Source organism: Canis aureus, chromosome 35 (genome assembly GCF_053574225.1).
Source record: "Canis aureus isolate CA01 chromosome 35, VMU_Caureus_v.1.0, whole genome shotgun sequence".
In the NCBI taxonomy this organism is placed as follows: Eukaryota; Metazoa; Chordata; class Mammalia; order Carnivora; family Canidae; genus Canis; species Canis aureus.
Window position 1 is genome coordinate 7,889,439 of NC_135645.1, and position 21,761 is coordinate 7,911,199.

The 21,761-nt window shown below is 34.8% G+C and overlaps 1 protein-coding gene across 3 annotated transcripts in view; it reads left to right on the forward strand.

Annotated features, from left to right (window-relative positions):
• GSK3B (glycogen synthase kinase 3 beta) overlaps positions 1 to 21,761 on the forward strand; it is a 203,357-nt gene that overhangs the window by 173,410 nt on the left and 8,186 nt on the right. For 2 of the 3 annotated variants that reach the window (XM_077884302.1, XM_077884303.1), the window contains 2 exons: positions 518 to 704; positions 11,450 to 11,548. In XM_077884302.1, coding sequence (XP_077740428.1) covers positions 518 to 704; positions 11,450 to 11,548 — 286 coding nt within the window. Of the gene's footprint in view, positions 1 to 517; positions 705 to 11,449; positions 11,549 to 16,011; positions 16,062 to 21,761 lie in introns of all 3 variants that reach the window. The other variant, XM_077884304.1, reaches the window with a different exon arrangement.

Here is a 21,761-nt window from a genome sequence, read left to right on the forward strand (position 1 = left end):
GATCATTAGCATTGCTAAAGCTAAAGTAAATAGCTTTTTTCCCCAAAAAAATATTGATTGCCAAATTTGAGTAGTGCTGTCCATTACTGACAGTTGTTCTGCTAAAAATCACACACAAGAGGCAATCTTTTATTCTACTGCCACAGTAGTCAAAACTTTTAGAAAATTTTAATATTCTTCTAGTTGGTGCTTGCCTCCAGAACCCAGCCTTTCTTTGTGCCTATGATATCCTATTTTGTGTACATATTTCATTGTACTGCTTTATGATTAGCAAGTGTAGATTTTTTTTAATTTCCCCTAGTTTTTTCTCTGAGTTTTCCTCATATAGTTTGTAATTAGCTGTTCACCTCAATGTAGTGAATCATATGCAGTTAACTCTTTTCATTCTAGAAGGTTCCTCTCACAAATGCAACCATGTTGTTGTACGTGGTGGGAATTAACTCAGTACTCAAAGGATAATTTGCTAAGATTCTTACAATAAAGCATTAATTGTTCTTTACCTTTTTTTGTACTGCAGGTCTTCCGACCCCGGACTCCACCGGAGGCAATTGCACTGTGTAGCCGTCTGCTGGAGTATACACCAACTGCCCGATTGACACCACTGGAAGCTTGTGCACATTCATTTTTTGATGAATTAAGGGACCCAAATGTCAAACTACCAAATGGGCGAGACACACCTGCACTCTTCAACTTCACCACTCAAGGTAATTCCAGATACTTAGTTCTGTTTTTTACCATTTCTGAGAAAGCTACCTATCTGTGTGAGGTTATATTCTTTTAATTAAAATCTGTAAGACGAAAGTGGGCATATTAAGTACTTATACAGGTAGCAAACATCCCTTCCAACAACTGATTAGGCTACTACTTGTATGGTTTTAAACAAAATAGTGGCAGATAAAAGTTTTTCCAGTAGACATAGCTTCTCTCATTTTTGGCAGATTATAATAAATCTTGGCACATGAGAAGTTATAGAGATTTCACTATTAAGTTAACCCTCAAGTTTGTATTTGAGACTAGAATTTTAGCATTTCTTACTTCCCAAGTGTTTATTTTTTTCCAAGTGTTTATATTAAGTTTTTTAAACCTGGAAATCAATTGGTGAAATTGGTGGTGACTGTATTTGTATAAAGTCAGATATCTTACTTATAAACAGAAGGAAACAATGGAATTCTATATAACTGTCTTTCTTAGAACTTGTATAAGAGATGTAGATAGAGAAATTCTCTTCCCTTGTGGAGCTTGGCACCATGGCTGCTTCTGAGAAAATACTGAGAGGAAAAAACAGAGTTTGTGTACTGGTGCTTTCTAAAAGACCCAGGAAGAATCATTGTTTCTTAATTACTTCTGTGTTCACTTTTCTTTCCTTTCAGATTAAGACCCTAAGTAATTCATTTAATCAACTACACTGCCTTCAATGCTGTGATTTTCTTCATAAACTGCACATTAAAAGTGTACAATTTCCTATAGATAAAACAAGCAAGAAGTGGTCAATTGATTGATTGGTCAGCTTAGTCAAGCTTAAAATATAGAAGGGAGATGGAAAGCTCTCTGTGACCAGGAAATAATTATATTTCCTTTATTCTAAGATGAATTCCCCCCCCCCCCCATATTTAAACTTTTCTAAATTTGAAAGTGGGAAAATGTATTGCTTAAGCAGTAGATGTGGAAGACCTCAGTTACTGGCAAAATAGACTTGGATGATTCCATTGACTATAATCTTAAGCAGTCAATAATGTGTAACTACTAGTAGTGCTGATACAGTCTGAAACTACATTCATAAAGGAAAAAATGTTCAGATATCCTGGGATTAATTCTGACTGTTTAGGGCTGATCAGAAATCACTGGAGTGTTGTTTTAGGTCCCAGCTATACCATTTTAAGATGTTATCAAATAGCAGGTGGGGTATATAAAGGAACAGAATTCCACTTCCTGGAAAAGTGAAGACTTAAGGAACTTTTGAGAATGATGTAAAAATACCTCATAGATTATCTTCTGAAGAAAGATGTAGACCTGTATTCTTTCTCCTGATTATAAAATTGAAAATAGTAGTAGCAAAAAAATTAGAGAATAGTACATATTTGAGTTTATGATATCAGCCCCTGGCATAGATAGAGACTAAATAAAATTATTGATGAATCAGTAAAGTTTTCACTTATTTAACAGTGGAACAGGTTTCTTTGTTGTGCTTTTTATTTGTTGTTTTCTGTGTGTGTGGTTTTGTTTTTGTTGTTTGTTGTTCCCCACTCCATCCTACCACCATCCCCAAATACCAGTCTCTGTATTAGGAAAAAGCTGGATGATGTCAAATGTTATAGATAAGATTACTCCAATTTGGTAATACGTTAGACTCTTCTAGAGCAGATTCTGTGACTCTGTCATTAAAAAAATTTTTTTTATTTTCAGTTTTTACTGTTTTGTCTTAAGAGTAGCACTATATATATTAAAGAAAATGTTGAAGATGCAAAAGAAGTATAGAGAACATTAAAATCACAATCCCCAAATGATCACTTTTAGCTTTTGAATTAATCACTGTAATATTTTATAGTCTAGCTCTTTTCAGTCTTTAATATATACTATGATAATCCATGAATATAAAGTGATACTCTACTCTCCCATTAAGAAGATACCAAAAGAAAAAGAAGAAGAAAAAAAAAAGATCCCAAAAGGGTTTCTTGGGTTAACTCAAATGTATTTAAAATAATGAAAAAATAAATAAAATTATGCATTATATAAAATTAATATTCAGGAACTTTTTAACCTCAAATTTCATAAAACAATTTTATTAATACTTTTTATATGCATCTTTTCCACCTGTTTCTTTCTCATCAGTAGAGCTATTTTTAAATTTTTTGATATGAAGCACCTTTTGAATCTATATGAAGCCACTACTGGAAATTCTACAAGTATCCATTTTCATAAATGTTTGGTTTGGGGTCTTTCTTTGTACTATAAGTATCTTTATTATCTGCACATAGAACTATCTGCTAGGTTGCTTTTTAAAGTGGCCTCTAAAAGGCTATGTATACAGTGACATGCAACACTTGTAACTGTAGAATCTTGGCATCAGAAACTACTAAGTTAATGTTAAATTATTTATCTCCTTTTTCTTTTTCTTTTTCCTTTTCCTTTTTCTTTTTTTCTTTTTCTTTTTCTATTCACCACTTTGATCAGGTGAACCTGAGTTTCCTGAACTAGCATTGATTGTGGTTTTATTTACACTAAGTATCTTCTCCAATAAATACTTTGTTTCTCAAAACATGAATCAAGGAAGCCTTTTGTTAAATAAGCAACTTGGTAGACCCTCAAACACAACATATTTATGATGGATACATTTTGGGAAATAATGCTTCTTATATTCAGCCATATAGGTATATACTATAATGCACCTGTATGTGGTGATCAAAACTGAGATATTACTTAAACATTTTATTTAATCAGATTTTAAAATCCACAATTTCATTTCACTGTTCATATGTACCATTTTTAAAGTAATTATGTTTGTTCTTTAGTCACTGGCTAATAATGTTTCATTATTACTAAATAAAATAAAATTTTAAAGTAACTTTTTATATGAATTTCTAAAGTTTTTTGAAAACTGAAATAAATTCATATAAGATGAGCCATTTTAAAGTAAACAAATCATTGGCATTTTATTATATTCACAATGTTGTACAACAACCACTTCAAGTTCCAAAACCTTTTCATTACTCCTAAAGAAAACTCCACACCCGTTAAGCAGTCAGTCAGTCCCTGTTAACTCCTCCTCCAACACCTGGCAGCCACCAGTGCGCTTCCTGCCTTTGGACTTACCTATTCTGGATATTTCATATAAATGAAATAATATATTATGTAACCTTTTGTGTATGGCTTCTTTCTCTTAGCATAATGTTTTCAAGGTTCATCCATGTCATAGAAATGTTTTAATATTTTATTCCTTTTTATGGATGAATAATATTCCACTGTATTATGTCTTAATCAGTGCAGGCTGCTATAATAAAACACCAGAGAACTCTGTAGCTTAAATAACAAACATTTATTTCTCAGAGTTCTGGAGGCTGGGAAGTTCAAGATCAAGGTGCTGTAGATTTGATGTCTGATGAGGGCCTACTTCCTGGTTTGCAAATGACTACCTTCTTACTGTATCCTTACATGATAGAAAGATTGCCTCTCTGTGTCTCTTTTTATAGGGCCACTGATCCCAGTCATGGAGGGTCTACCCTCATGACCTAATACAGCCTCATTTCTGAATACTGTTACATTGAAAAGTAGGACTTGAACATATGAATTTTAGGGAGACACAAACATTCAGTCCATAGTGTATAGATAACGCTGCATTTTTGTTTATCCATCATCTGTTGATGGATATTTGGTTTGTTTCTACCTTTTGGCTATTTTGAATAGTACTGTTAGGACTATTTGAATATTTGTTTTTAATTCTTTTGGGTATTGATTGCTGAGTCGTGTGGTAATTCTATGTTTAACTTTTTGAGGAACTGCCAAACTATTTTCCACAGTGGTTTGCATGTTTTACATCCTCACCAGCAATGTATAAGAGTTCCAATTTCTCCAATCCTCACCGATACTTATTTTCCTCTTTTTTTTTTTTTTTTATTAGCCATCCCAGTGAGTATGAAGTGGTATTTCTTTGTGCGTGTGGTGCTAAGTTTATTGCAATATAATGAATCATGACCTAGTAAATGCTATTTACCTGTTCTCTAATAAATTACACTCATAAGAAAACAGGCAGGAAAATAAATTGGCTTAGATTTTAGAATATGGTCTTGAAAATATTGGAAAGACTTTTGTGAATGAGCAATTTTCATATTGTAAACTAATAGGATCAACTAACTTTATCTTTAGAAGTCTCTAAAGTTTGTATTAACTTCAGCTTTGACACATGCCTTTTACAGTAAAGGTTCAATTTGAAGAATAATTTAGTTCAAAGTTTATTTACAAATGTCTGGTATTTACAAATTTTTAAAAAGGAGTGAAGATTCTTTTATTTTGACATTTCAAATTATTATATTTGAAAAAAAAATTATTATATTTGCCCAGAATATCAAACATAACTGTGGCTCTCTTTATGTCCAAATGTACATATACATCTTTGAGGATTTAAAGAGTATGTGTATATTTGAATGTGGTGTGTGTAAATGTAGTGTGCAATCTCTACAGCTCCAAGTATTTCTGTGACTGCATATCAGTGAAAAGGATGTACATGAATCTCTGTATCAATTCAAATAAACTCTGTAAATGTTCTTGAAATATGATTTTCCATAAAACTGAATGCATTAAATTGAAAAGTGCCATCATTTTGAGATATGTCCCTTCCTTTTTAAGCATTAAAATGCCCTATCTTAGCAGCCATTCTGAAACTGGGCTGTGATCATCTGTAGTACTTTCTCCCTTTCCTTCTACACCACTATTACACTTGAACAGTGTTTCTGTATAAGGACACAGCTGTCAGGGGAAGAAGTGTTGATGTTTTTCTATTTGATCCTCTCTATTGTGATTTTGGATCAGTGTTTCCAAATGATGATCTTATTTGCCAAGGTAAAGATGTAACTGTTGTTCGGATGTAACTTCAAAGCACATATTAGTTAATGGCAATTAATGAGTGACCAGAATAAAACAGGGTAATACAAGAGCTTGAAAAAGAAGAATAAGTCATCCAATTGGTCATATACCTAGAAAGAGTCAAGAGATAGGAAACACTGTGCGTGGGAGAGTGTTAGTGAAGTTCTGCTGTAAAACACTCCTCCATCCTCACAAATTTTCATGAAGCCTGTATTAATTCCCCCAAATGAAATAAAGATAATTCCTGATGTGTATGTAGTAGCTGCTCAATGAATGTTTGAGTGACACATGCCACTTCTAAGTAAACACAGTATTGATTCATGCAACCAATGTGTATTAGATATTTCTAATGTTCCTTGTAGCAGCTGTTAGTGTTGTTTTAATTAGTAAGGTAAACCCACCCTTTGAATAAAACTATGAAGATTAAACACTTGAGTAAAACACAGGGTTGTGTTAAAGTAAAGCTTAGCAACAAAGCTAACTGCACTTTGATGCCATGAGTCATTAGTTATAAATGATAATTAGTATTACACTCATATAATTAAAGCAAGTATTTCTGTAATCAGCTGGAGGAGGAAGAGAGATGAACATCCTTCCATCCTTGGAGATTCTTTTGACCTCCTGGATCCACAAGTCAGATAATCAAATGTCTCATTTTTCTGGCACTGGGGCTTCAGTGTTCTGGGACCCCTGACTGATGATACCATTTGCATCTAGACATTGGAAACCTGGACAGACCTTTGGCACACCCTCTTTCCTTCAGTCATTGAATCTCAAAGATGGGGCATAACTGAATGAGACCTCAGGAAGCAGGTGGAATCAGGAAGTTTCAACCCGGACCATTATTTTCTTTATTTACCAATTCCTTGCCTATTTCAAGGCTAGAATATATTGGGAAATAGGTTGCTTTGTATCTTTAAATGTGAGTCTCCATTTAATCCCACCTACATCCCCTATACCAGTTTTCTACCTAATTTGGATGAAATTTTATCAAGTAAAGTTATTTTATCAAGTATTGTCCCTGGAGGGCATAGGACAAGTTGGGGATTGGGCAAAGGTAAGTAAAGATTGTCAAAACAGTATGATTTAGTTTGAAGAGTTTACTGTTCTATTACTTAGGTAGGTTGTTTGAGAGATTGGTAGCTCTGTAGGGAGATATAGAGGAGGCATGGCTTATTGGCTGGGCCAGAAGAAGGGAGAACTGCTTAAATAAGATTTAACATAGGATATTTGGAGCTGCCAGAGAGCAGCATGCAAACTCAAGCGATTTGAAGACAAGAGTATCTGCACATGAGGAAAGCAGATGAAATAGCAAAGAGGTTCCAGAAAGCAAGTGGAAAAAGGGACAAAAATAGAGAAAACTAAAGGAAATAGGAAAAGGATTAGAGAGATTTAAAAAAGAGTGTAGGTATATGTTACAGAATAGGAAGTGATGAAAACGGAATTGAGAATAGGTTGGGGGGGCACCTGGGTGGCTCATTGGTTGAGCATCTGCCTTCAGCTCAGGGTATGATCCCAGAGTCCTAGGATCGAGTCCCACATCAGGCTCCCTGCTTGGAACCTGCTTCTCCCTCTACCTATGTCTCTGCCTCTCTCTCTCTTTCTATGTCTCTCATGAATAAATAGATAATATCTTTTAAAAAATAAATAAATGTATACTAAATTCATTCATTTTTGGGTGACTGATATAAATTGTGATGCTCCCTCCTGGACAATTCCAAGGCAAAGTAGTCATGGATTTGTGTAGATATTATGTAGTCCTCACATTAAACATTGTTAGTATCACCAAGAAGCAGTCAGCCTTGTAATTATTTATTTACTATTTTTCTGATCTTCTAATTAGTTATTTTTTTAATTTTAGAATTTAGTTAGAAACTTGATCAGGTTTTGTCTGGGCACTTTGGAATTGTTAGGGGAGGGGAGGAGCAGTTATGATAGGGTTATTTATCTTTTAAAAAAATCCAAATAAGCAGCATTAGAATTCAGTAGTGTGAGATCAAGTTGCACATCCCAGCATTTGAATTCTTGCTGTAAAAAAGTACACAGATAAAATGGGCATCCCAATGTGAAATCATCTAAACCTTTTTGTGAGAGAAGTACCACTTTAACTATGTAGACTACCACTGGCAATTTTCATATGTACTTAGGAGGTACTTCAAGACCTCAAACTAATTGCAGAAGAAAAATTAAGTCTGCCTTTTTTAGTGACTCCCTTCTGGAGATCTGCAGGTTGAGTTTCAAAGCTAATGAAGAAGATAACTTTCTACCTGATGACTGGTATTTTATTACATACTGTAAGAGAAGGCCTGGTGAACAAAGGGATTGATTTCTTCCTTCTGGTTAACACATTGATTACTTCTCTCAAATTTATCCTCAGCTTTCACACTGTCCACAGTTTGAACAAACGTATAAACCCTATGTGCCCACTGACCCACTGCTCCCTGCCCCCACCAACCAAGAAGGTTCCTTATCTACCTCTTAGCATTAAATTTGTGACTCTTATATTTGGAAGAATAGAAAGTTTAAGGAATACTTAAGGTTTTGTCAACTTGATTTATGTTTTGTTTTAATATTTTAAAAGATTGGTTTATCAGGCAGTCAGGTATGGTTGAATAGTTTATCTTTTCATGGGATGTTTCTTCAATTTGCATTATTAACAACAGTGCAGCAAAATTTAGTTATTTGGTTGGCCTTTTGGTTGATACCTATCTTGGTTTTATTGATACCTATTTTTTAATTCACTTGGCTTTTCTTTAAATTGTCCATTATAAAATGTTTGGTTATGAAGCATGTAATGATTGATACACCATCAAAAGATTTTTTATATTCCCTGATAAACTGATATGTGGTTTTTTGATGGCACAATTTCATGGCATCTGCAGTTGGTTAAAGAAACCCCTATCATTATTAACTTTTCTAAAACCTCTGAAGTTGGTGTGCCATGTTATTTTGAGCCATGTCTCTGAGATAACATGATCTTATTCTTCCTACCTCTTCTCCAAACATAGCCCCATTTCAGTATTATGGACTTTGTTCCCTTAATTTCTCCATACTCTCAAATCTAATGCACATACTTTATTCAATAAATATTAGCTTGCTTTTTATTTTCAGTCTCTTCTACACTCCTTATTGTCTTCAATAATACATGTACTCTCCCTGATTCTGAAAGGTTCTGTTGCTTTGCTGTTCCTGTTCTCTAAAATACCATCCCTTTTTACATTCTTGCGCCCACCTTGCAGTTTATATCCACACTCCTTGTCTCAATTTCCTTACTACTCACCGTCAGGGATAGACAAGAGACTGGGATGGCAGTGTAATGATTGTCAGGAGCAGAAAATCATTACAGCCGTTTTGCCCAACCCCAAAGAATTGCCCGTAATCTGCCCCCACAAAAGGGACACACTTTAGTGTATAGAACAGGACTATAGCAAGAATATAAGGAGGCTTCCTCTTTCACAGAGGCAGAAGTTACAACAATAACCTTTCTCAAGTAAAGAAAAGCTAATAGATGGAGAACGGTGGACCCCAAGGAAGAGAACAATGAGTTACAGATTTTGGAGAGGTTTAGAATTCCTTAACTTTAAGAATGTTAGATTCAAACAAATTTGCAAAAGCCCTTCCTTCCACCCAAAGGCTACTTATTGACTCTAGGTTAAGAATCTAGTTGTTTTTGTTTTTTGTGTGCTTTACTTATTCTCCCCCGTGTCTTTGGATACGGCAAAACCTCCAGGATCCCATAGTTTCTCTTTTTCTTGCCTCTTATTTTCTTCACTTTTCTTTCTTTCCTTACAATGGTTACTCCTCTCTCCCTACTCAAGACCAAAATGGCTGTCTACTCCCTAAGGAAAAAAAGGTTGCTTTTTTTCAAGCCCTGTGCCTGTGTATGTATGCCTGTCTGTCTATCACATAAAGCCACCATGTCCTCTCAACTGGGCATACAGATACATAGAAAGATAGATGATCTGATAAAAAAGACTAAATGAATGGGAGAAAGTGGGCAGCATGGGCCATAAGCAAAGTGACTGCAGACCACTGACTCAGTTTATTTTAAGGATTATCTTAAAAGTGGCTTTGTCAAAATGTCTTATCTTAAAACATATGGTCAGCTTTTCCTTTTTTAGATTTTCTTTTAAATGTTGGGCACTTGGTCATAGAGAGTTTTAATTTAAAAGTGCTCCTGTCCTGAATAAGTTGAATGCCTTTCTTGCTATCTTATTTGTGCATTTGTCCTTCTATTTACAATTTCTGTTCCTCAAAGACAGTTACCTTTTTCTCTGTCCTGGAACTTAACACACTGTTTTATGCTCAGTATTTTTTTTTAAAGATGTTATATATTTATTCATGAGAAACACAGAGATGTGTGAGAGAGAGGCAGAGACACAGGCAGAGGGAGAAGCAGGCTCCATGCTGGGAGCCCGATGTGGGACTTGATCCCGGGTCTCCAGGATCACACCCTGGGCCGAAGGCAGGGGCTAAACCGCTGAGCCACCCAGGGATCCCCTATGCTCAGTATTGATAGAAGAATGGGAGTATGGATGGATCGGTGTATGGATGGATTTTAAAGAAGCCTTTCTATTTTAGCAGATTTTAATTGTAATTGGGATGGTAAATCTTCCTTTTAGGTTAATGAAGAATAATTTCCACATCCTGCATTAATTTTTATTTTAGAACCACAGAGTCATCAGCTGTCTGTTGCAAAGCCCCATTATTGACTTATTCAAGTTGGCACCTATCTGTCTAAATTTTGTACTAAATTAGATATATGACACAAGATTCTGGTAAAAACAAAAACAATAATAAGCTGGTGCCAAGAATCAGCTGTAACTGATGAAACCAATGAACTGTACACTTTAAAATGGTTAATGTTATGTTATGCAAATTTACTTTAAGATTATATTACTCAATTTTTTTATTCCATGCCATGTCTGTGAATTGTCACAATGTATGCTTTTGTGCTCAGAAAATAATGTCTTCCTGTAATATGGTTGTATAATTATCCCTACAAATTACAACACTTATTAGAGTGAAAAGGAACAGTCATTAGCTAAATGCTGGAATAACAAGAATAAACCAGGGTTAACCCAGGCAGACCAGGAGAACAGTCACATTACCTAAAGCTAACACCAGATACTTATATGTAAAAGCTTACCACACTCCTTACTATCTGTCTATATCATTAGATCCAATATCATCTTAAATTACTTCTTAAGGCCTATATAGAACTTGATTCTTTGAAGAAAGCCATTCTGTATAGAATTGACAGAAACTCCCACATGCAGGTAAAAAGCCTGTATCAAACTAACAATTAAAATAACAATCTTACTGAGTTAAAAAAAAAACTCCAAAATAGAATGGAGTTAAAAGCATTATTATTTTTAATAATAACAACGACACGTTAATACTTGGGCTGGTTGGTCCATGCACCAGTAGTGCATACATACACATACACACACGGACAGTAGTCCTCTATTTTCTTTTCTATGACACCATCACTCTCAATTCCTGTAGTCAAATATTGTCAGAGTAGTATGAGAAAACTTAGTACATTTAAGTTAATGAAAGATGCAAAAATATTTCTTAGTAATATGCTTATTCTCAAACTTTTGACCTGTACAGTTTCCCAAGCTGATACCATTAGTTCTCAGAAATACTCTAATTTTAGCAGATTGTGCCTCAGTTTTATGTACAACATTTCTGTGGACTTTGTTTTTAAGTTGATTACTAGCTTACTGATTTAGTTTTAGATGTACGTTCATTGTGCCTTTTTTCTTTTAAGCCAGTGTTTTAATGTATTTTATATTTATTGTTACCACAGTGTTTTTACATACAAAGTTAAGAATGGGCTCTAATATGGATCTTACTTTATCTTTAGAACTGTCAAGTAATCCACCTCTAGCTACCATCCTTATTCCTCCTCATGCTCGGATTCAAGCAGCTGCTTCAACCCCTACAAATGCCACAGCAGCCTCAGGTGAGAATGCATATCTCTTCTATAAAAAATTCTGTATTTTTTAAAAAGACATGATTACCTCCATTTTATTTCATGTGATGCATGTGAACATTTAATACCCTCCAAGTTTCAAAAATAGAGCACAGCCAAATGAATAAATGTGAATAAAATGTTGCTTTATTTCCAAAAAGTATAAAAGGACCCCATATGTACTTTATATATAAAGTATTATATTTAAATATAATATATTAAGATATTATAAATATCTTATTATAATGTTATATTCTGTCATCTTAGTCATTTTTAAAGTCACGCTATCTGTATAATTTCTTGAGTGAAAACACATCAGACAAGATGCCCATAGCAGAAAGCAATCTGTACAAATGTAATATTATTGAAGATAATTTACTGTAGTTCCATCACTCTGAATGTAAATTATATTTGTATACTGGAGAGGCAAACTTTGAAGAAGTATAAAATATTTAATCATTTGAAATTTAATCATTTGAAAGGACTAAAACTATAATACAAATATATTTAAGATTTTAAAAATCTTGTCTATCCAAAAAAAAAAGAAAAATGCCCACATGGTCTCCCAGGTTAGAGCTTGGGTATACTGCTGATCTCTTAGCCAACTAATGGGGCCTGATTCGGTGAGAATTGCAGATATTCTGAAAATATCCAACCCTTGAATAAATTTAAAAGTTCTCCAAAGAATGGCTATATGCTGTTGAAGATGAAGTTAGAAATACAATAGCACAGTTGGGCTCAGAATATAGTACCGTTGTTATCTCCCTATAAAAAGCAGATGTTAGAAGCTAACTCTGTTTTCATTAAATCTATTACATTGAACTGAGTTGGATCAGACTCATTTTTGCCTAAGGGCATTGATGCTGCAGGAGATAAAGTCTTTCATTATTAGTTCTTGATATTCTGCAGTAAAAGCATAATCCATCTCCTGTGGTCTGACACATAGTTGTTTGTTCCTGTGCAAAGATTTTTTAGAATGTTGCTAATAAAGATGAGAAACATTGCATTTTAGTCCATATCCTACCTTAATTCCAGGAAGAGTCCAGAAAGAAAGGTTTCTTTAGTTCGAGTTCCGTCAGCACATGCTACTTTGAGAAAGTCATTTGAACTTGATTAATTTTAGTGATGTCTTATTAGTTTTCTCAGTCTGTAAAATGAGTGGCATCGCTCTCCTAGAGTAATGTTGTAAAAATCAAATGTCTGTTGAATTGTGCTTTAAATGTTTTAAATATAAGATTTTTTTTAGACTCTGTCCAATTTTTTAGAAGGAAGATAGAATTGCTTAGATGAGCTATTAATAAACCTAATATATCCCTAACCCAAGTTAGATTATGTTGATGCTCAAAACATGAAATAGCCCCAACCCTAAACTAATACAGTTACTTGTTGAGCTAGTTTCCAGGAGTTTTATTAGAATTGCTTTATTAGCCTATGAATAAAACTGAACTTAGAAATATAATAGCACCAGTTACGATTGGTGAGTTTTGGGTAATTTTAAATTATTTCATTAGTGTGAGATACTAAAGTAAGGCTTTTGGGCAAATTGCCTGATAGAAACTTAGTATAACCTGATTCTTATGTTGCTTTGATACAAGTTACAGCAAATACCCCCCCCTCCGTGTGTGTGTGTGTGTGTGTGTGTGTGTGTGTGTATTCTTTATTCTTAAAGCTATTCAAATCAGATTTCAACATGAATATGGAAAATGACATTGAACTCTGATCCTGAGAGTTTACTTCAAAGTTGGAGTACATTAGAATATGACAAATTTAACAGAGGAATAGTAGACTGAGGCTAAGGACACAATTAAAACTAGTTGAGAAAAATGCCTGCCTTGAGTATCTTGATAAATACCAAAAATGATTTCAGATACTGCTTTGAGCTTCCTAGTGGCTAAAGTAAATAAAGGAATGTTACCTGTTAAAATTTCCCATTGTTCATTAGATAAGCACCCTGATGGCTTTTACTGAAGCAAAATTTTTCTGGGCCTTCTGTGTGAGAGCTATTTCTCCCTTAAGGCCTCAGATTTGGTACTATAAGAGATAAATTAAATGACATTTCCTTCACCATTCCAACAGTGGATGTAATAATGAGCCTCATATGGATACTTTTTTTTTTTTTTTTTTTTAAGTGACCCTCAGTGAACCAAAGGCATACTACCACAGTATAGATCTGGCGAAAACAGTTTTTTTGGAGGCCAAAATAGTGAGAACCAAGTATGTTACTAAACATATTTCAGGAAATGCTGAAGGAAGGAATTGATTGTGCAACATTAATGGCTGTCTATATGTGGATTATACTCTTTAAAAAGATTTTTTTAAGGTTTTATTTATTTATTCATGATAGAGAGAGAGAGGCAGAGACACAGGCAGAGGGAGAAGCAGGCTCCATGCCGGGAGCCTGATGCGGGACTCGATCCCGGGACTCCAGGACCATGCCCTGGGGCAAAGGCAGGCACCAAACCGCCGAGCCACCCAGGGATTCCCCTAAAAAGATCTTAAAATATAAACGCTCTTGTTGTCTCTCTTGGCTTCAGTTTTTTATCCATAAAACAGGAATAGTAAATACCCACTACATAGACTTGTGAGAAGTAAGATATAGAGTGTACAAAGTACTTAGCTTGTGTTGTATTCAGAGTTAGGTAGTGACTGCAGGTGAATTAAGGCCTGCTAGAAGGCATTATTAATATATCAAGAACCATCAGAGTTAATACTTTTTAGTTCACTAATCCCACTTTAGAGATCTTAACTTCAGGGTACTTCTAATAGAGAATCAGAAAGCTACCATGTACAGAGATATAAGTAGGAATAATTATATAATAACAAAAAGGAGAGCCAATCTGATCTGAATGGTCAGCAGGAAGAAATTGTTTCAATACCTTATAGAATCTCCATCTTTATGTAATAAAAAAAATCAATTCTGTAACTTACAGACATTTGTAGAAATACTCACCAAATCTTCTGTACCATGTTGGTAACTGCCAATATGAATGTTTGCAGGTAGATAGGGACAAGATAAAAATACACAAAAATTAAAACAGTTGTGTTAAATTAGTGAATATGGATGTTGATTTTTTTTCTCAAAAATTTTCATGTTCTTTCTAAATTGTTTTTAAAATACCTCAGGATACCAAAAATTAATAATTAAAAAAGATTTTAAAGTACCTCAGTATCCAGGGCATTATAGTTGATCACGGCTCTGATGAGAAACTCTTGAAAATTACATATACTATTCTCAGTCCATAAAATATAATTTACATATGATTAATAGTTAATTTTAGTATACAATTTTAGTGTATATATATAAATTCTGATTTTTCTACACCAGCAGCAGATCCTCTCATGTACTCCATCTGGGAGACCATTCACCTAAGCTATTTAGAATAATAAATCTTGAGAAACAGTAATTTTACTGGTCAAACATGAGCCAGTTTAGAGATCATGTGGTCCTATGCCATAGGAGTTAAGGATGAGATGCGGTAGGGAATTTCAAATAGAGCAGTTTTCTCTTTTTACCTGTTTTGTATATCAGTCTTCTGGGTAAGGTTTCAGTGCAAAGGTTCTGCTATTAAATTTTTAAAACATTTCAGTTACATTTCTTACTTACTACTGAGAACTAGTCATCTATCCCATACTTATGTGTATTCAGTAAACTGGAAGCTCATTAATGCAAAAATGAACACATTCCATCTTTGTATCATTCTCTTAGAAAATTTACCCTTTTTTCACCCTGAAATTTGTCACCCTATGCTTTCTTCCATTTAGTGATCCTACTCTGGCATTACACACAAAAGTCCTTCAAATTTAGTAATGGCTAACTGCCATCCACATTAATGAGGGTTTCGAATCCTAATCCTGAATATGTTCTCTCAGTGTCAGGATATTAGGTTTTCTTTATAATTCATATCAGATACACATTTCATAAAAATAACAATTTCTTGCCTCTATTTAAGCAACTAATAAAATACCAAACAGTACAAGACAGGGCCTACTCAGATTTTTTTTGCCTTTTCCCAGGTTACTGATAAAATAAGTTAAATGGTACTAGACAGGGCTTACTGGATACTATTCTTCGGTTGATTTCTGAGTGACTGTTTACCCTTCTTGTTTGCTTACCTACAGACCAACTTTACAATATTCATTTGTATAATAATGTTTTGAAAAACTTTGTAAAATGCTTTGTTGTCAAGAAAATTTTCAAGAAAGTTTTTCCATCCGAAAGGTAACTGTTAAAAATGGAACTTAAACTGTTTTTGTTTTGTTTTTTGTTTTTTTTTTAAGACTTAGGGAAATTTCTGGTGTCTACTATTTGTCCACTGTGAGTTTCTATAATCCATTTTAGAATTTGTTTCTTGGACTTTAGATTCTGGGTTTAAAGACATTTAAAATGTGTAGATTGCCCCTACCTTCTTTGGGCTGCATTTTGTTTATTAGGATTTTTGTTATATCCTTTCCAGGTTGAAAACCCTTCTAACAGAAAAGGGAATCATGATAGGAGTTGGACAAGGTCTGTCTTCTCTGTCTTTTTACCTGGTCAGGGGGTTTAACTTTTTTTGACCTTGCTTTGAAAACCTTATGCTGTCACCTTATTTAAACCAAATCTGGCCTGTTCTTACAGGTTCACATTGTTATTTTCTATTCTTCCTTGGACATGTGCCCTTTGTCTTTAAGTTATCTGTATTTGAAATGATGATCTCATCAGAGAAAACACTTTCAGTTGGTTTATTTGGTTCTTTTCCCTTTACCTTGCATTGAGATTATTTGTAATTGCTTGGTCAGAGTTTTGGTTTTTTCTAATTTTCTATTTCTTGTCAGTTTTGAGCTCCTTTTGAAGACTATAACCAGAAAATCATACCTATTATTCCCTGAACTTTTTGAAATCCATTTTACTGAAGTCATGGCTCAGATTTAGCCAGGACCCATGGTTCCCTTTACTTACTACTACAGTTATTTTTACCCCATAATTCCTGTCACCTACATCACCAGCCAGTTCTTTCTAATTGGGCAGAATTAAACCCAAAATAATTTCTCCCATTGTTTGTTTCTACTGATTTTGAGAGTTGAAATATTAGACAATTAAGTCCATGGATCAAATACTTTCTTAAATACAGTTACCATCCTTTTATCCCCTCCCCAAATACTATTATCCTATGCCTCTTTGCCACTGTACAATGCGCTTTGGGAAAACTGTATCCATGTCTTGTCTGGTTTTAGAATCTTCAGAGTATTGCCCTCAAGTGTTCCTTTTCCTAAACCTGTTCTTTCTGTTGTCTCTCTATCTTAACCCAAATATATATGGAATTTTTAAATAGATATATATATATCTTTTTAAAATGGGGATTTTTTCTACTTAAAAACATAATATATAGTTATTTTAGAAAATAAAAGCCTCATGTTCTTACTTTAAAAGGCAACAAAAGGTAAAATCATTTTATAATGTAACCAGCATATACATGGGCAGAGATGTGCCTTTTTTTTTTTTTTCATTTTTTTAATGGGCTCTGCTCTTCAGGGGATGGGGGTATAAGACTACGCATTCTAAGCCTATACCATATTTTAACTTAATTTCTTATTCTTAGATATTTGAGTTGTATTTCAGTCTTTAGAAGTTTAATTGCCAAGCCAAAAGATAATAAAAATTTTTTGAGATTTTGATACATATCAAATTGCCTTCCAGAAAGCTTGCCCCAGTTTATACTGCCCACTGGCAGTGCACATTATTTTTCCATTTCTCCATTACCTTAACATTGGCCAGTCCAGAGTAGGGGTGGGGAACGTGCTGCATGCACGTGTGCACATGTATATTTTTAGGTATTGCCAACTTGGTAGCCAAAGAAAGTGTCTTTTTTAGGTACTGTGCTATACCCATTTCCTCCCTTTAGCTCTGTATTTGAAATAGAGACTCCTATCCACATATGCCAGTTTGACAGACTAACACCAATGAGATTGTATCTACCCTACATTAAGGTTTCAAGTTTGCTTGGCAAATTTTGTATGTAGATACCTAGAGTCAAACCAGGTTAGTCATTATTTTTATCAGAGCAGTGTTAAGTGTCACTTTAAAGAAATTGTTTCTTTTTATTCAAAACAAGTTTTCTCCTATTGAGTCAAAATTTTTACCTGGATTTTTCCCCCTCCAAAAGTGATGTAAAATCATCTTAATTAAGTCAGTAAATGTCCTATCAAACATTTTTCTGGATGTTCTTCAAATGTTCCTCAGTTCCTTGCCTGAAGTCACCTTTGTATGCCTTTTCTTATTCTTTATTCCTAAATTATATCTTTTAATTTGAAAGGCAAAGATGTTTCCTTGTCCCCATGGCCTCAGTTACCTACCCTGAACAATCAACCCTCCTAAATAAAATGTGCTCTACCCCTGAGCCCAGGGCACCTAAGATCTCTCTGCTGCTGGCTGATAAGATATAAGATCTTATTGACAAGCCCTCCAACTTTATCAGTGGATTGGTTGCTCATTGGCATCTGAATTGCAGTTGTTTTTGAAATGACCAAAGCCACTTTGCTGTCTTGTGCCACACCTTTTCCTCAGAAAAATAAGAAAAGAGAGGTGATGATTTTTTGCTGAGGAGGGGTCACCCTCATGATCCTTCATTATTAAACACCCAAAATTGTTGAAAATCATAGTAGACATTATAAAGGGAAAAATGAAAATTGAGTCCTTTTCCTTAGAGGTGATCCTTCTATCTCATTAATGTAGATTATGGTTTCAATTTAAATGTAGGTTTAGGGTATACATTTGATTCTCTGAAAAATGGTCTTGTTTGTTCCTGTGTCAGTTAATAACACTAATCTCTGAAACATAGTTTTCAATAAAGACATTTCCACTTGAAACAGCTTGAATAGGAACTTCCTTTAGCTACACAGTATAAATAACATATCCCAGGCTGCCAAAATTTTATCTTTTAGAAAAGTTGACCTGTCGTGAAATATTTGTAACTATTATAGAATGAGATAGTAATAAATAGAAAAAATAGAAACACATAAAATGGCTGGGAGAGCTTAAAGGAAATAAGGAAATAAAAATATACTTAAAGTTAACCAAACATAAGGTATGTGTAAAATACAAAAAAGATTTAATATTATCTGAAATATGCTCTTTAACTGATCTGCCAGTAATAAAAATATTAAGAATTTAATGATTTTGTAGCTTTTGAGAACTTAAAAGGTGTATAGGATAAATAGAGAATGAAGTTTTTATTGTTATTTAATTTCAGTTAAATTTAAGTAACCATATGTAGTTAACAGCCATCCTATAAGAGAGTACAGATAGAACATTTCCATCATTGCTGCTGGGCCAAACAGTAAACACTTGTATCACTTAAACTGCTCTGTCTTTTATAGATCTATAGTTGCAGAATACTGATTGATGGTGGCAGGACATTCCTATGTTTACTCGCTGTGCTTTCCTTCCAGCCTGTTTTCTTGTTTGCTACTCTCTTTTTATTTAAACACTTTGGCAACAATTTATAAATGTGGGCCCTTCTTCACTCTCCTTCCCATCCCTATTAGCACATTTTATTATAAACACATTTAGAGGAAAAATGGACAAGACTTGTTAATGCATTAGATGTTGGGGGAGAGGGAAAAGAGAGAATCGTGGTGACAACTTTTGGTTTATGACCTGAGCAACTAGGTAGGACATTTTCCTCAGTATTGAGACAGTTGCTCAACAAATCCATGACTCACTTACGTCGCAACTCTTAAAGATCTCTGAGAATCTAGGAGGTGGGGAAGAAACTATGGGTCCTCTCCTAGAAAATGTATGCATATCATATATGGTATTTTACACGTCAAAATCTTCTCTAGGACAAAAATTGCAGCCTCATGGATTCTGTTGGGAACCTGATCCCTTACAGGGCTTCACCCTTGATTTCACTATGGGGTTGCCCTACTTGTCATTTTTATTCCTGAAGTCACACAGAGTAAAACTGATTACAGTAAATACATGTACAGATTAACTTCCCCATATCCATCATAAAAGCCATAGAACCATAGACTCTTCTTAGAATTAGGGGAAAAAAACAGTGGTCATCTAGTGCAATTTTTCTTGTCTTTTGTATGTATACTTCATTAGGAACATATTCTAGAGGGAGTTGGTCAGGGATGTTCTCATGGCTTGTGGATGTAAATTCTACCTGGCATTTGACCTATTTGACCTATGTGTATGTGTTACTTATCTATTGCTTCAGATCAAGATACCCTGAAATTTAGCAGCTTAAAACAAGAATAAACATTTATTATCTCACATAGCTTATGTGGGTCAGGAATTCAGAAGCAGCCTAGCTGGATAGTTCTAGGTCAGGGTCTCTTATGAGGTAGTCAGATGTCAGTCAGCTAGGGCTGCAGACTTTGGAAAGCTTACCTGGGGCTGGAAGATCTACTTCCAGGATGACTCATTATGTGCTTAGTGAATCTGTCCTGGCTGCAAGAGCCCTCAGTCCCTTACCATATATATATATATATATATATATATATATATACCTCTCCATAAGGCCACTTAAGTGTCTCATATTGTGGCAACTAGTTTCCCCTGGACCAACTGTTCCAAAAAGGAGGACAAGGTAGAAGCAACAGTGTCTTGTATGTCCTAACCCTGCAAGTCACACAGCATTGTCTCTTTTGGTTATAGAGGCCAGCCCTGTTACTGGGGGAAGGGACCACATTAGGGCATACACACCCAAAAGACATGACTCATTGACTCATCAGGGCCATCTTAGAAGGGGGCTACCACAGTATATAAGAATGATCTTATACCTTTGTCCCTCAGAGCTGATTATTCTCTCCATTCCTCCTCAAGTCCATCTTTGGTTGGTTGGTTCTGAAGTAGCATCAGAAGGAGAGTAAAAGGCATTGGTTTCTAGGAAGCTTAGAAGTCAGTGAAATATCCCCTCTAGAGTTCTTTCCAAATCATTTGTATCTCTGCATACCCCATACAGACTAAGAATTAGGAAATAAAGTAACTGTACTTTTAATTATTCTTATCATCACAGATGTTTTAATGTAGTAACCCTTCTAGACAATAGAAATAGGCTTCTAGAAATCATAGTAGATTATGTAGGAGTTAAGTCTGAATGAAAGTCCCCTTATGCTCTCTTCTCCCAGAAAATCTTTTCTGCTGTCCCCTGGAGTCCCCGTAAAGGCCATCATTCTCATCCTCTACTACCTCTGTACTCAGTTCTCCTATTTGTTAGCTCTGCAACCATGGGCACATTGCTTAATTCCTTTTTTTTTTTTTTTTATTTTTTTAAAGATATTTATTTATTTGAGAGAGAGAACACGAGGAACAATGGGACTATGACCTATGACCTAAGCCCAAGGCGCTTAACTGACTGAGCAACTCAGCTACCCCACATTTCTTAATTTCTTTCTGTCTCTGTTTTCCCAGTTGCAATAACTGTACCTGTTTTGGAGGATTGCTCTGTGGGCATGCAGTATACTTAGTATGATGTCTGGCACATTGATAAGCATTCAGATGTTAACAGTTGCTGCCACTGACATGTATTGTGGTGATGATGGTTATTGCAGTCACCTTAAACTATATGTTTATGTATTTTTAGATGTCTCTTTTGCCTTTCCACTTACAGAGCAATTACTATAACCTCAGCACTGTGATAAGCCCTTCCCAGGCCTTATTTCATAGGCAGATGGCACTATCTCCATTTTATAGATGTGGAAATTGAGGCATAGAAAAGTTAAATAACTTGTTCAGTATCACACAGTTATTAAGTGGTACAGCTAGGTCTCATACTCAGTGTTTGTGGAATTGGATTAGACTGAAGAAAGATACATACATCATTGTGAATTTCAGGAGAACATCTTAAGACCAAAAAGGAGACTGTACAGTCTTTGGTTATTCATAGTTGAGTTGGACGCTTTATAATCAAAAGATGGTAGCTGTCTTTTAAACCATAATGTCAGGTAGCATCACTTTTACCAGTTTGAGTGTAAAGGGAAGGGAATGCAGGAATAATGAGCAAAATGAATTGTGCTACTTTTAAAGAGTTTAAATATATGAGAAGAACTGTTATAGAAATTACAGTAAACATCCAAATCCAGTGAGTTTTTAATGAACATTTTTATTATAAAAAGTCCATATTGGGCGCCTGGGTGGCTTAGTGGTTGAGCCTCTGCCTTTGGCTCAGGTCATGATCCTGGGACCCTGGGATCAAGTCCCACATCAGGCGCCTCACAG